Source organism: Carcharhinus amblyrhynchos, chromosome 27 (assembly GCF_965287045.1).
Source record: "Carcharhinus amblyrhynchos chromosome 27, sCarAmb.v2.hapA, whole genome shotgun sequence".
Lineage (NCBI taxonomy): Eukaryota > Metazoa > Chordata > Chondrichthyes > Carcharhiniformes > Carcharhinidae > Carcharhinus > Carcharhinus amblyrhynchos.
Window position 1 is genome coordinate 23,564,257 of NC_137350.1, and position 16,175 is coordinate 23,580,431.

A 16,175-nucleotide genomic window follows, 5' to 3' on the forward strand; every position below is an offset into this window, starting at 1 on the left:
TGGGCTTGTCTTGCAGATCTTTCTGGAATTCTTCCATGGGAGTGGATGTGATCACCAACTCAATGATTCTGTCAGCTAGCTTTGTGCTTGAAAAAAATAGTCTGTAACATTTTCTCTGTCTGCTGACAATGTAGTCTCTGGATTCTGCAGGCTGTTGTCAAAATGACATAAACTTTAGTTGATGATTACACAAGTTTAGGCAGGTCTTCCTATGTCGTCCATATCTTTTAGGGATCCTTTAGTTCTTCTGCTGTTAATCCTGATTTTTTCAGCCTTCATAAAATCCTGCTAGGCAGGACTTTACAGCTTGTCTGGATCAGTCATGGCTGAATCAAGAAATCCTAGCTTAGTACATTGGTACTGGAGGAAATAAATTTCTATTGTAGACCAGCTATATCCCAACTCAAACAGGGAATTTTGTGGATACCTTGACAATATCCCTTTGAACTTCCTCCTTGTTTGATTCAATTTATTGTTCAGCAGCCCCAAAGCAACCATTTTAATCAGAACCTTCTCTGTCACAATTTTATGATGGTTTTGTGTGGCTCTTTTGTCTTTCCCTCGCTCGCTAGCCATCTGGCCCATATCCTGGTCATACCTTTCCCGGCTGAGGTAACATGGCACTGGTGCTTTTGACACTCTGCCCCACTCACCACAAGGGATCTACCTGCTTCCCATTTCTTTATGCGATCACCATGTTCTCCAACCTTCTGTGTAGTCACCATGCTGCAATTTCAAAGAACAGTTCAGTACAGAACAGTCCCTTCAGCCCACTGCGCCGACACATGATGCTTTTTGTAAAGACCTTTTGCCTCTACGTGGTCCGTATCCCTCTATTCACTGCCGATTCATGTATCCATCAAGATATCTCTTAAACGTTGCTTTTGTATCTGCCTCTACCACCTCCTCTGGCAGTGCATTCCAGGCATTTACCATGCTCTGTGTAAAAAAAGCTTGCCTCTCACATCTCCTTCAAACTTTCCCCCTTTTACCTTTAATCTATGTCCTACAGCAATTGACATTACTACCCTGGGAAAAAGACTCCGACTATCCATTCTATCCATGCCTCTCATAATTCTGTAAACTTCTATCAGCTTGCCCTTCAGCCTCCCAATGTTCAAGTGAAAACAAACTAAGTTCGTCCAGTCTCTCTTCATAGCTCCAAACCAGGCAGCATCTTGTTAAACCTTCTCTGTACCCTCTCGAAAGCCTCCACATCCTTTTGGGTAGTGTGGTGACCAGAAATGTATGCAATATTCCAAATGGAGCCTAACTAAATTTCTATACAACTGCAACATGACTTGCCAATTCTTATACTCTATGGCCCAACCAATGAAGGCAAGCATGCCTTATGTCGTCTTGACCATCTTATCCTCTTGTGTTGCCACTTTCAGGGAACTGTGGACCTGCACACCTAGATCCCTCTGTATTTTAATACTTCTAATGGTTCCACCATTTATTGCATACTTCCCTCCTGGAGTAGACTTTCCAAATGCATCACCTCACATTTGTCTGGATTAAATTCCATTTGCCAACACTCCCTGAATCCGCAGCTTCAGCACCACCTCACCAAAACTTTGAGGGTTATCTTGTGCCATGTCGCAAGACACTAGTTCAAGATGGCGCCCGAGCAAGGCAACTTCTTGTGAGCTGTCCCCAGTAGCATACCCTTACATTCTATCTTTTATTCTCGTTCTATACTCTTAAAACTGAAGTACTTCCGAACCCACAGACCAGAACCAGTAAGGATAGGCAACAACACCTCCTCCACAATTATCCGCAGCACGGTGCCCCACAAGGCTGTGTCCTCAGCCCCTTACTATACTCCTTGTACACCTACAACTGTGTGGCCAAATTCCCCTCCAATTCCATTTTCAAGTTTGCTGATGACACCAACATAGTGGGTCGAATCTCAAACAATAAGACTGAGTACAGGAGAAAGATAGAGGATGGGATTTTGTGGCTTTGTTTGACTCAAAACTGTAAAATCTCACCTAAGGTCAACTGACCTTTTCATTGTCCGCCCCTCGCCTGCTCCAATTCCCATGGCGGGCAAGGCAGTAAAATTCCAGCACGAGAATCTGGTGACATGGTGCAATGAAAATAATCTCTCCTTCAATGTCAGTAAAACAAAAGTTTAAAGTTTACTTATTAGTGTCACAAATTGGCTTACGTTAACACTGCCATGAAGTAACCGTGAAAAATCCCCTAGTTGCCACACTCTGGCACTTGTTCGGGTACACTGAGGGAGAATTTAGCATGGCCGGTGCACCTAACCAGCTTGTCTTTCGGACTGTGGGAGGAAACCGGAGCACCTGGCAGAAACCCACGCAGACAGGGGAGAACATGCAAACTCCACACAGTGACCCAAGCTGGGAATCAAACCCAGGTCCCTGGTCATCGACTTCAGGAAGCATAGTGGGGGACATGTCCCTGTCTACATCAACAGTGAGGAAGTGGAAATGTTCAAGAGCTTCACGCTTTAAAGTACACAGATCACCAACAACCTGTCCTGGACCCTCCATGCTGATGCTATTTTTAAGAAAGCCCACCAAAGCTGCTACTTTCTCAGGAGGCTAAGGAAATTCAACATGTTCACTCCAACTCCCATCATTTTTTTAAAGATGCACCACAGAAAGCATCCTTGCTGGTTGTATTGCAGCTTGGTATGGCTCCTGCTCTGCAAGAAACTACAAAGGGTTGTGAATGTAGCCCAATCCACTGTGCAAACTAGCCTCCCATCTATTGACTCTGTCTTCACTTCCCACTGCCTCAGAAAAGCAAACCAGCATAATCAAGGACTCCATGCACCCCAAATATACTCTCTTCCAACTTCTTCCGATGGGAAGAAGATACAAAAGTCTCAGAGCACATACTAACTGATTCAAGAACAGCTTCTTCCCTGCTGCCATCAGACTTTAGAATAGACTTACCTTATATTAAGCTGATCTTTTTCTACACCCTAACTATGACTGTAGCACTATATTCTGCACCCTTGCTTTTCCTTCTCCCCTATGTATTCTATGAACAGTATGTTTTGTCTGTATAGCGTGCAAAAAACTATGCTTTTCAGTGTATTCCAATACGTGACAATAATAAATCAAATCTAAGGCAATTCATGATGTCATATCCGTACTTAATCTTGCTGCTATGCTATCTGCCCACTGCCAAAAACCACATCATGGTTTTATAATATTAAGGCATCAATCACTCATAAAAGATTGGGTAAACACATTTATGGGTTCATTTATTTAACTAGGTACATGAGAAGAAACATACATGGATAAACTGAACAGCAGCAGCAGAGCTGTGTGTGCTGTGTTCTACTCACAGATCACAATGAAACTGAGACTGGATCACATGATGTACTTCCCTTCTACTGATGGAATGCTGCTATCCCTTAAAGGCATATCAGAAATACTAATTGAAATCATTACTGGTTGATGACAGTGGTGAGGGGGTATCATGTGTCTGCAGTGCAGACTTGCTTCCCCCCCTTTGTTCTTCATCTTATTGAGGTGCATCAGTGGCAAACCTACCTGACCCCCTTGGAAAAGACTGGAGGTTAAATGGGAATCTCATCAGAAAGGCCGGGTGCAAAAATCACTTCCAGTTTTAGTAACAACGGATCTGGTTAAACTGATTAAACAGAGCTCTGACAAAGGGTCATTCTGACTCAAAATGTTGGCTCTATTCTCTCGCCAGAGATGCTGTCAGATCTGCTGAGTTTTTTTCAGCACTTTGTTTTTCTTTTGGATTCCAGCATCTGCAGTATTTTGCCTTTAAGTGATTAAACTTGTCCATTTAAACTTAGTTCATGGTATTATTGAGCAAACCTGGCCAGTTACCTGTTACCACTGGCCACCAGTGTGAATGAGATGGATAAAGGAACATCAGACAGAATGAAGTGGGCAGAGATCAGCTGTGATGGATTCCCACTCCCACAATGGCCCAAAACCGGGCGAGGTATATATTTATCTCGGCTTGGAGTTGAAATCCAGACCTCCCAGTGGCAGAAATTCTTGGCCACCTCCTTCTGTCATCCAAAATTAATGATTTGCCGAATGATAGTAGTGGCCATGTAATGTGAGCAAGACCTACATGCAAAGTAACTGAAGATTCCATTTCTTTTAACTGATGGTTCACGATGTAAAATTGTAGGACCTTGTAACACTGCTATCGATGGAAGAGATGATGAACCGGGATGATTGATAAAACCATAGTACTGTAAGACGCAGCAGCAGAAGTGGCCCATTTGGTCCATAGTATTTACTCCACCATTCAATGAGATCATGACTGATATGATAATCTTTAACTCCACTTTCCTGCATTATCCCCACATCCCTTTATCTCCTCACTGATTAAAAATCTACCTCAGCCTTGAAATGCTTAGTGACCCAACCTCAGCGGTAAAGAATTCCAAAAATTCACTACCCTCAGAAGAAATTCCTCCTAATCTCGGTCTTAAATGACTGCCCCTTACTCTGACCAAGACACATCTATGAATGGCTTCACACATCCTGACAAACATTGACTACATTTCCAATGCCATCTTAGAACATCCATGAAGCTACACGTTTAAAAGCCATCAATAATGCCCTAGCTCTGATGTCAGGTTTGGCTACAGGTCTGCTTCCAGTATGTGGTCCAACTCTATGACAACTGTTGCAATGGATTAAAGTCTCCACAGGCACTGGGCCTCGGGCAAGTGGAAGTATCTGTTTTTCAGAATGTTTTTGTGCATGGATATCTCTGGGCAAGTTGCTGGTTTCTTAAGAGAAGTTAGATGTTCCTTCCCGCTTTCTTGTCTTCTCCAAAGATTGACAGGAACTCCCGGTGTGAAAGGTCTCTGTGATATAATAACGGTAGTCAGAAAAAAATGAAGAACTGCAACAATAGCTACGTACACTTTGAGGACAACCAGGAGAGTTAAACTTCAACAAAGGTTTGAAAAAGTTAGTTTCAGGTGAGTCTCCTTAGACCTTATTTCCATTGGAAATGCCTAGCAACCCTGTGTACCCTATACTAATTTAATCCTGAATCAAAGAATCAAAATGCAAACAAAAAGATCCCCGAACAAGAATGCTCACTCGAACACTGAGGTTACCCAACTCCTGAAGGCGGCGAGTATACAGAAAAGTCATAATCTTAATATCCAAAGAACCAAAACCATAGAATCCCTACAGTGCAGGAGACCATTCGGCCCATCGAGTTTGCACCAACTCTCCAAAAGAGCATCTTACCCAGAACTCCCCTCCACTCATCCATCCCTGTAACCCCATGTGTTTACCATTTAATCCACCTAACCTACACTTCTTTGGACGCTAAGCTAACCACAGCTAATTCACCTAACCTGCACATCTTTGGACTGTGGGAGGAAACCAGAGCACCCAGAGGAAACCCACACAGACACGGGGAGAACATGCAGGCTCCACACGTTCACCCAAGGCCAGAATCGAACCCATGTCCCTGGTGTTGTGAGGCAGCAGTGCTAACCTCTGTGCTGCCTTTCTCCTCTCTTCAATCTTACTCTTGCTCAGATAGTGGCAGAGTGCAATCTGTGCACGTCCCCAGTGGTTCCCAACTCTGGCTCAGGCAAATTGTCCTTGGTTTTTGAGAAATTCTAGATTACGTACTGGGAAGGCTGGTGAAAGAGACAGGAAATCTGCCTCTGTGGTCAGGGAGGGGGAGATGAATGAAGAGGTGATCAAGTAAATCTAACACTGGCACGTGACTATCTACCCTTCAGGGAACTTTAAGTTGCTCAAATGTAAATGGATTCTGATTGGCCAAGTACCATCAATGGAAATAGCGGGTGGGTAGCAGCATAGTTAAAAGCCCTCTCCTCAAACACTGATGTGGAACCAGAACAGTATCCTTCCTGTCCCATGTTGCTAAGATGTGTTGGCTGCTTCAATCACCAGCTGAAGAAAGAACCACCCCTTTGCTATTTCTACTGTGTGGTCCAGTAGCTAGGTCAGGTGAAAAGGAAGATCCTACTCATGGGTCACACCAGGACTTGACTGTTTAAGAGGAAATTGTTCAGCTAATTAAACAATGACAATGGGCAGGATGTAAAAGGTAAAGTTGGGGCTGTCCGAACTCTGAAGAATGATAGGCTTCGGGATAATTAATTTATTAATGTCACAAGTCAGCTTACATTAATGCTGCAATGAAGTTACTGTGAAAATCCCCAAGTCACCACACTCTGGCACCTGTTCTGTACATTGAGGAAGAGTTTATCATGGCAAATGCACCTAATTGGAGTGTGGGAAGTAATCAGAGCACTCAGAGGAAATCCAAGCCAACACAGGGAGAAAGTGCGAACTCGGCACAGGGACCCAAGCAAGGAATTGAAAACCCAGGTCCCTGGTGCTATGAGGCAGCAGTGCTAATCCACCTGTGCCACCCTAATTGGAGTTGACACTAAAACTCTGAGGTATTAAACAACTGGATGCCATAATGGGGGGAGAAATAGGAAAAAAAAACACAAATCCTTTCTGGGGAATAATAGAGGCTTCCTTATCTCTACCTAGCTTATAAACTGCTTGTATCCTTTTCTTGTTCCCGCTATACAGTGCAGCTTTCATTGTGGAATCATAGAATCCTACAGTGCAGAAGGAAGCCATTCGGCCCATCGAGTCTGCACTGACCACAATCCCAACCAGGCACTATTCCCATAGCCCAATGCATTTACCCTAGCTAATTCCTCCTGACACCAAGGGACAATTTAGCATGACCAATCCACCTAACCCACACATCTTTGGAGTGTGGCAGGAAATTGGAGCAACCAAAGGAAACACATAGACAAGGGGAAAGTATGCAATCTCCACACAGACAGTGGCCCAAGCAGGGATTGAACCCGGGCCCCTGGCCCTGTGAGGTAGCAGTGCTAACCACAATACCACCATGCCACCCTTAGTAATAACATGTAAATACAACACTAATGACGGAAGTTTGCACACCAGTATAAAATCCACAGCCCCAAAGTAGCAGTTTAATTAAAAACAAACAGCAAAAAAAATCTTCTAATGTAAATGGAGCAGCGGCTGTCTTGGTTACATTTACTGAAGGGATTATTCCATTTGCAATCGATTAGAATTACAGAAGTGGCAATGATTCTAATGCACGATCTTGAATTTGCAAAATGCAATGAGGAGGGTCAGGAGAAAAATCAAAATGCAATCAACTTGATCTCCCGCAAAGAAAAACAAAATTTAGAAATGTGGTCTTCTACATTCTTCCAGTTGCTGCCATACACGGGCGTTTGCTAAAATCTGCAAATATTAACCTCCCCACAACCCAAAATACATCCGATCCCTGCCAAGCTCACGAACTGTCACTCATTGCTGTATGTTGCAATGATGTCACTATTACCCCAAAGCCACAAATCAATGCCTACCCTTAAACAGTACTGTACGAAAGCATTGTTCAGTCTAATACTAGGGCTGAAACTCGCCTGTGTAAAGACTGATTAATTTCCAACATGTTTGCAAGGGTTTACCTGTAAGTGAGTGATCGCGCAAATCAAGTGGTTTAATATTCTCACATTAAACGTGAAAAGGATCGAGCAGTGGCCAAAGCCTTTGGGCAGCTTGACAGCAACGCAGCAAAAAAGCTACTTAAATATCTCTCGCATATTAAAGATGATTTTAAATACTGCATCTCCAAATTGTAAATGCAACGCATCAAGAACGAAACGTAACTTCCAAAGTGCAATCTGCAGCATTACCCCCTCCCCTCCCAGGTAAAACATTCCCACAACTCAAACCAACCCCTGAAAATGTCCTTTTGAAGAAACACCAAGTCGCGATCACTTTGTCCTCGATCCAGAACTATCTTCAGTGAACACATAATTAAGTTAGCTTCCTCACGACTCCTCCCACCCCTTGCACGTGTCATTCCAAAAATGTGTCCTTATTTATTTTTAAAGTGAATTATGCATGGCACAGTATACTTTTTTGGGAGTAAAAATATGTTGGAGGGGCTTCTAGGCGAGACCAACTGAAGCTATGCAAATATTTTATTAATACAGAGCTGTTTAAATTTGTGACTTAAATTTAGCCACATTGCTCCTTCCCATTTGCAATTCTGCAACTTCCATCTAAAGGAATACTGTGCACATTAAAGATAAACTTGCCCAGTACTCAAGAGTGAAACTGATCTCAGAAAGCTGGTGGTCGAAAACATTGTGCTGCATTGGAACAGGATAGCTATGTGTCCCATGCATTATACTTCACTCAGTCTGACCCTGCATCAAACTGCAACTGTTTACAAACACCAGCCTGTCGTTAGCTGGTAAGGTCATGACATGCATCAAGGCATTGAGTGCAAAATGACTGAGAAGCATTTGAAGAGAATTAGGGTCAATGATCAAATGCTTGGTCAAGGAAGTGGCAGGTTCTAAGAAGTGTCAGGGACAATAAGAATCAGAGTGGTGGAGAGTTTTAGGAAGGAATGTTAAGAGTTATATCATTGAATCCCTACAATGCAGGAAGAGGCCATTTAGCCTATCGAGTGTACACAGACACCCTCCCCCCCAACAGAACATCTTACCCAGGTTCATCCTATTCCTATAACCCCATGTATTTACTCCACTAATCCCCCTAACCTATACATCTTTGGACACCAAGGGGCAATCTAGCATGGCCAATTTATCTAACCAGGCATCTTTGGACGGTGGGAGGAAACTGGAGCATCACAGACAAGGGCAGAATGTGCAAACTCCATGCAGACAGTCAGGCAAGGCTGGAATTGAACCTAGGTCCCTGGCGCTGTGAGGCAGCAATGCTAAACATTTTGCCACCATACTGTCCCAGCTTAGGGTCTTAGCACCTGAAGGCACAGCAACCAATGGTAGAGTGGTTAAAATTTGAGGTGTTCAAGAGGTTAGAGGCGTGAATATCTCAGTATTAAGAGCCTGGGGGAGATTACAGAGATGGAGAGGTGAAAGGGGCAAAACCATGGAAAGATTTGAAACCAAGGACAAGAACTTTTAAGTGTTGCTTAACCAGAAGCTAATGCATTAAGCATAAGGGTAATGAATGAATTGAACTTGTTGTGAATTAAGACATTGGCAGCAGAATTTTAGGTAAACTTTCATGTTTAGGGAGTGGGAGAAGGACCAGGTATGGGTTACACTGGAAATAACAAAGGTATGGATAATGGTTTCAGCAGTTGAGGCCAGGGCAGAAACAACAAAATGGTGGAAATCAGCCTTGTAGATGATGGGGCAATAGGTGGTCAGAAGTTATTCTTGGGGACAAAAATGATACCAAAATTCAAACATACATCAGTGCAAAGCTATTCCATTTCACACAATCACAATTTAGACTACCAAAGCAAAATTGTTGCAAATGGAGCTTGAACTGGAAGCTGGCAGTATGAAACAAAATCCCTCGGCAACGCTGTCCATTATATGTAAACAGCAGTTTTGCAGCACACTGACTTGTGAAAATGGAGCCCGATTAAAGATCCAGAGCCCAATTTGAGAGTAGATTGCAGTGGAGCAAAGAGCATTCTACTCAATTTTTGAGTGCACCAGGCCTTAATAATTAATTTGCGCTGTACCAGATTAGCATGAAAACTACCCTGCACCAAACTGGAACTTGTAGAGTAAAAAAAACCCCTGAAAACAGCAGAAAATAGCTTGTCACTTTTGGGAAGTAACTGGTCACATGCCCTTATCCGAATAATTCACCAGGTCTTTATCTGCAAACAAGCTTATTACATAGAAGTTAATTAACGTCTCCAGGATTTTTTTTTACTCTACAAGTTTATTTGGTACTGCTATTTACATATAATTAAAAGGCAGTGTAGGGGGATTTTGTTTCACACTGCCAGCTGCCAGTTCGGGCAAGTTTTCCTCTGGTCTAAATTGAGCAAGTGTGGAAGGGAATTCCTAAAACAAGTTCAAATAACATTACCACAGTTTATTATTTACTATTTAACATTTCAACAATGAGGAAAATTAAAGGACAGTTTGTTACGAGTGACATTTTTTGCATCATTTACAATTTGATCCTTATGAACCCTTTTGCACTTAGCAAGGTTGCAAAAGAAGATCACATTTTGGATTTCCTCTTCAATCCAGGGCAGTTTTTAAGTTTTCATAAAAAAATGTTACACTTAAAACTTTTATTTGCCCACTGACCAGGTCAGTTTTCAGCATTTCCTGTTTTGGTTTCAATTTTCTGTCGCATGACCCACCCTCCGCAACTTCGCATGTGGAAGGATTGTTTAGTCCAGTCATGTTGCAACTGTCCACTTAGCATACCATCGTGAAAAAATATCACAGTTAATTCTCCCAGATTAATTTTCTGATTAACGCTTTATGAATCACATTATTAACAAGCCTAAGATTGCAAATTTGATTCAAATGCTGAGAGCACAGTGCTGTCAATATATTGGATTACATTGTGTACACATCGTTAATAGAACCAGATTCCTACTGTAAATATTCAGAATATGTACGGCAGTGAAAAACCATTTATTAGCTCTTGTCCGCGAGGTAGCATTATGGGCCTGCCAACCAGTCTGTCTACCACATGTCTCTACTGAATTTGGATCTCAATGTAATCACAAAATCATTGAGATTAAAACTTCTGCAGCTCACTGTTAAGCTTGCTTGGCTTTCGCTTTCTTGAGGTTATTCCGAAGGTTCTTCATGTCCATGAACAGGTTGCGTTGAAGAACCGCTGACCCACAAATAAGGCCCCCGAAAATGGCTCCCGTAAACCCACAGGAAAAGATGTCTTGACCTGAAATGATATGGGGACAGGCAGAGGAAGGGATTACACCGTGGTATAGCCAGGAATGGCCTTTTCCCATTTCTATATTTACACTCTCTTTCACTTCTGTTTTCTCACTACACGCAAACAATCTTTGGTATTTAATGAAAGTTTTGTGCTGGGGTAATATGATGGAGTGGCAGGTCAAGTTTTTACTCTGAGAATCATTATTTGTAAAAGTTCATTTGCTCACATCTGCTGAAACATTTGGCACTTGGGGTTTTTTTTAAACATTCACAGGCTGTGGGCCATATTAGTATCTATTGCCCTTAATTGAGTGGTTTACTAGATCAGGTCACCAGGCAGTTAAATGTTAAGGGCACATTGCTGCCAGTCTGAAGTCATGTGTAGGCCTTTGAGGTAAGGATAGCTAATTTCCTTCCCTAAAGGGCACAGGTGAACCAGTATTTTTTGTTTCATAACCGTCCAACACCAGCCATTAGAGACACGGGCTAGAATGTTCTGGCCGTTCATGCTCCACTGCTGCTGCAAGCAATGATGGAGCATTTGGAGCTCAGCCAAGTCTTCGCTCAGCGTGAACAGCTGGAAAATTCCATGTTTTGTTTACATTGAACAACCACAATACTACAGTTCTATTAGTGATTCCAACTAATAGAAGCTTCAGACTGGACTTAAGAATTGTCTCTTAAAGTTTGTTATAGTGTGAATTCATGGCCTTTTTATGTGGACAAGTATTTCTTACTTAATTATTATTAATTATTAATTAATAATTAATTATTCGGATTGGCAGATGGTGACTAGTGGAGTGCCCCAGGGGTTGGTGCTGGGGCCTCAGCTTTTTACCATTTATATAGATGATCTGGAGGAGGGAACCGAGTGTAGAGTGTCGAAATTTGCTGATGACACCAAGATTGGGGGAACGGCAAATTGTGCGGAGGGTGTGGAGAGTCTGCAGAAGGATCTAGATAGGCTGGGCGAATGGGCCAGGAAATGGCAAATGGAATTTAATGTTGGCAAGTGTGAGGTGGTCCACTTTGGTAGGAAGAATGGTAGGAAGGACTATTACTTACGGGGCAAAAAACTGCAGCAGGCGACGGTGCAGAGGGACCTCGGGGTCCTTGTGCATGAGTCGCAAAAACCCAGCTTGCAGGTGCAGCAGGTGGTCAGGAAGGCGAATGGGATGCTGGCCTTCATAGCGAGGGGGATTGAATATAAAAGTAGGGAGGTCTTGCTGCGGCTATATAGGGCATTGGTGAGGCCGCAGCTGGAGTACTGTGTGCAGTTTTGGGCGCCGCACCTGCGCAAAGATATTTTGGCCTTGGAGGGAGTGCAGAGGAGGTTTACTAGGCTGATACCGGAGTTGAGGGGGTTGAGCTGTGAGGAGAGGCTGAATAAACTGGGCTTGTACTCATTAGAGTTTAGAAGAATGAGGGGAGATCTCATTGCGACGTATAAGATGATGAATGGGATGGATAGGATAGAGGTGGAAAGACTCTTCCCGCTAAATATTTTTAAGACGCGGGTTGATGGGTTTTTGATAGGAGAGGGGATTAAGGGTTATGGGGAGAGGGTGGGAAAGTGGAACTGAGCAGCGACAGATCAGCCATGATCTTATTGAATGGCGGGGCAGGCTCGAAGGGCTGGATGGCCTACTCCTGCTCCTATTTCTTATGTTCTTATGTTCTTATTAATAACAACATATTGCAATTCAAAACAGTTTCCTTTAACATGATTTCATCTGCATTAAGCATGTGTTAGACTTCACCTCGTTTGCACATTGGTGTAATCAATAAGGCTTAAGTTATCAAACTGTACTATGCATAAGCTTAGTGATAAAAAAATGTATTTATTATTGGAATGTCATTAAGAAAGACCTTAAGTAAGAAAGCCATAGTACTGTAATATAGCTTTAAGGAAGAATATGTATGCCGGAATTTAAATACAAAGATTTGCGGGTTAGGTTAGGTGGATTGATCATGATAAATTGCCCCTTCGTGTCAGGGGGATTAACAGGGTGAATGCATGGGGATAGGGCCTGAGTGGGATTGTTGTCAGTGCAGGCTCAATGGGCTGAATGGCCTCCATCTGCACTGTAGGGATTAAATGCCTGCCCCAGAATCAGGGCGGGTGAAGCTTGCAGAACGGCATTCTCCATTTGCTTCAGGCAGGATCTTATGAGCCTTGGGTAAAATTCCAGAAGTGGATTTATAGCTAGGACACATTCGGGCTCCTGTGAGTCTAGCATTAACAGTAAACAGAAGCTGCAATGCTGATTGGTAGAAGAATGATCTAAAGGTGGGTCTCTGATGAGAAGGACTGAAATTAAGGTTAGATTGTTGTGGGGAAGTCAGGAACACTCTTTGCATTGGGCAAAAATTGTAAATATTGGGTACAAACTAAAGTTAGATACTTGTGGGGAGCCATGAGCACTTTTCCCATTGGACAAGAATTGCAATTATATAGTTAGAAACTGCTGGTTGTGTTGATACTGTTGCACAAATTTGGGTTGGATGTTGCAAAGTATGTCTGCAAAAAGGACATAATAGAGGAACATCGCTAGGGTTTCTGCTCTTGCCAGGGGATGTTATTTGTTTCATGACATTTGCTGGAGGGTATTTGCCAGAAGAGGGGGTTAGTGGTAGAGCACTTGCTCAGAAGTCAGCACCTGTGATTAGCGATTGTCTCTTTTGCCAATAAGGTTACTACTCAACAAGAATTTTCCTACAATGGGTAAGTATAGAATCCAATCTCCATGTGCTTGGCCATTTATCTAGAACTGGCACTTTCGATCCCAACTCCTTGATTGATTTGCAAATGGTACAGTTTCTGAAATTAGGCTTTCAGATAAATGGGCATTGCTTAGCTAAAATGGAGGGTGGAATGAATGCATTAATTATTTGTACCCAAAATATCCCGCAGCATAATTTCAAGATCTTAGTGATTTAGCTAACATATTCGATTTAATAACTTAAACTGAATGATAAATTGGGGAAAATTCCAAATCCTGCTAAAATTATACCAAACAAGTTCAACCAATTTCTGTTAATATTTCCATTAAATTACAACTCTTTAGTTTACTATCTTCCTTTTATAGCTATTGACTGCATCAAACACTTTTAAACTGCCATAATTTTATGATCGGTTGAAGTTACTGAATAGCATTAGCATTACCCTCACCTTTATGATTAATGTTATGTTTTTTCTTCAAAGACCATTGTTTACTATAATCACCGCCTATTTCCATCCTCCTCACTCCCGTCAGAAGTCCTCCCTTTCCACTTTAGACCAATTGACTCCGACCACTGGCTCCTCCAGTAGTCAACCCTCCATTGTTGCCTGGTATGGAGGGTGTTAGCTACGAGGTGAGATTGAGTCAACTAGGGTTGTTCTCCCTGGAAAGATGGAGGTTGAAGGGCGGCATAATAGAAGTTTATAAAATTATGAAGGGCATAGATAGGGTGAACAGTTGGAAGCTTTTTCCCAGGTCGGAAATGACAAACACAAGGGTCACAAGTTCAAGGTAAGGGGGAGGCGAGATTCAATACAGATATGCGGGGGACTTATTTTACACAAGGGTGATGGGGGCCTGGAATGCACTACCAAGCAAGGTGGTTGAGGCAGACACGCTAGGATCACTTAAGACTTATCTAGATAGCCACATGAACAGACTGGGAATAGAGAGGTGCAAACAGATGGTCTAGTTAGGAACACATGATTGGTACAAGCTTGGAGGGCCAAAGGGCCTATTCCTGTGCTATATTGTTCTTTGTTCATTGTCAAGCATCTCAGTGAATTATCCGACAGTTGACAATTTAATGCAAGGGCAAGCAAACTTTGCAACTGGAAAAGAAAACTTCTGGTCTCTGTTTTGGCTTCCAAATCATTCTAATTGCTCGACTTAGGATAACGTACCTGTTAAGTAAAGTTTCTTGACTGGTGTTTTCGCTCTAAAGGAAGCAACAGCCTCTGGTGTAAAACGGGACACATCATGGCTAACACCATACATTTCCCCACGTGAAGCACCAATGTAGTGCTGATTTGTAAGAGGAGATCCTACCCTGATGAACTCCACCTAGAGAGCATTTAGACATAACAAGTTAACCAAGAGAAACTGTAAACAGAAATGATTTTTTTTCATGATTCACAAGTAATTGTACACTTGCAAGAAGCGCTCAAACCACGGAAATCTCTGACTGCAATGCGAACTCCAATCCACGATATTGGCCGCACATTGGCACAGTGGGTAGCTCTGCTACCTCTCAGCTGCTAGGGACTTGGATTGAATTCTGGCCTTGGGTGGACTGTGTGTGTGTGTGTGTGTGTGTGTGTGTGGAGTCTGCACGTTCTCCCCATGTCTGTGTGGGTTTCCTCCGGGTGTTCTAGTTTCCTCCCACAGTCCAAAGATGTGCAGGTTAGGTGGATTGGCCAAGCTAAGTTGCCCCTTAGTCATTCTCAGATGTGCAGATTAGGTGGATTTGGGGGGGGGGTGGGGAGTGCATCAGGCAGAGTACTGCGGTGCTTTCAGATGTTCGGTGCAGACCTAATGGGCTGAATGGCCTCCTTCTGCATTGTACAGTTTTTATGGATACAATGTAGCTTTTCATTCTCGTAGCATAATAATCAACAAGACTCAACGCAAGATGTTTGAAAGGCAGACATACCCTGTCTTTGAGTTGTGGAAAATACTCCATGGCTTGGTCAGTCAAACTTTTGGCGATGCCCATTTTAAAATTTTCATAGTCCTCTCCTCTCTTTTTCACGCGTTCATCCTTCCATTCTTCAAACCACTCAAAGCGAGCGAATGTCACAATTACCATAGTCGACCTCCCTAAACGGGAAGAATTTAAATGACCATTCTTTCAAAATTTCACAGTCGTAAAACTAATGGGTTCTTTTGAACTGATCATCATGGTGATGAACTTGTTTATGCTATGCTCTTGAACATTTTATTTCTTTTTTTTGTTCCAATTCAATCCAATCAAATCCAATTCAGAGTCCCAACAAGTTGAGACATTCCCGATCCAAGCTGGCAAGACAGGGCTGTCACCTCCTGTCTTGGGCTTGATCTATGTGATCCAAGCTGATTGGAGTAGGCATAGCTCCTCCTCCAAGGCTTGATCTCATTTGCATCTTAGCCAAAAGGCCGAGATGCCGCTTTAAAAAATTGCTTCAAATGTAGCTAAAACGTAACCTGTTGACTTCAACCAAGTACAGCATGTCGATACTGCACTTGATCTTAGCCAAAAGGCCGAGAAGCAAGACAACAGTCTTGGGTCCAAAGTCTTTCAGTGGTTTGGAGAAGTTACCACTGTATGATTTTTCAAAGTTGTGTTCATGCTAATTCACTGCTAGAATATAGAATTTGGCATTTATTTTAAAACTGCAAGGAATATGGCTATAAATTTCTCCAGATTATCCCTTCAA

General features: G+C 42.6%; 1 protein-coding gene and 1 non-coding gene across 3 annotated transcripts in view; both read right to left on the minus strand.

Moving 5' to 3' along the window:
• LOC145358974 (all-trans-retinol 13,14-reductase-like) overlaps window positions 1-16,175 on the minus strand; it is a 39,440-nt gene that overhangs the window by 1,708 nt on the left and 21,557 nt on the right. Inside the window, exons 9-11 of one of the 2 annotated variants that reach the window (XM_080213328.1) lie at window positions 15,413-15,579; window positions 14,664-14,823; window positions 10,616-10,760 (exon numbers count right to left, since the gene is read on the minus strand). In XM_080213328.1, coding sequence (XP_080069454.1) covers window positions 10,618-10,760; window positions 14,664-14,823; window positions 15,413-15,579 — 470 coding nt within the window. In that variant the 3' untranslated portion in view covers window positions 10,616-10,617. Of the gene's footprint in view, window positions 1-10,487; window positions 10,761-14,663; window positions 14,824-15,412; window positions 15,580-16,175 lie in introns of those variants that run through there. The other variant, XM_080213327.1, reaches the window with a different exon arrangement.
• LOC145359357 (U2 spliceosomal RNA) lies at window positions 15,813-16,011 on the minus strand. The gene has a single exon (XR_013889571.1). It is a non-coding gene; the product is annotated as a U2 spliceosomal RNA (small nuclear RNA).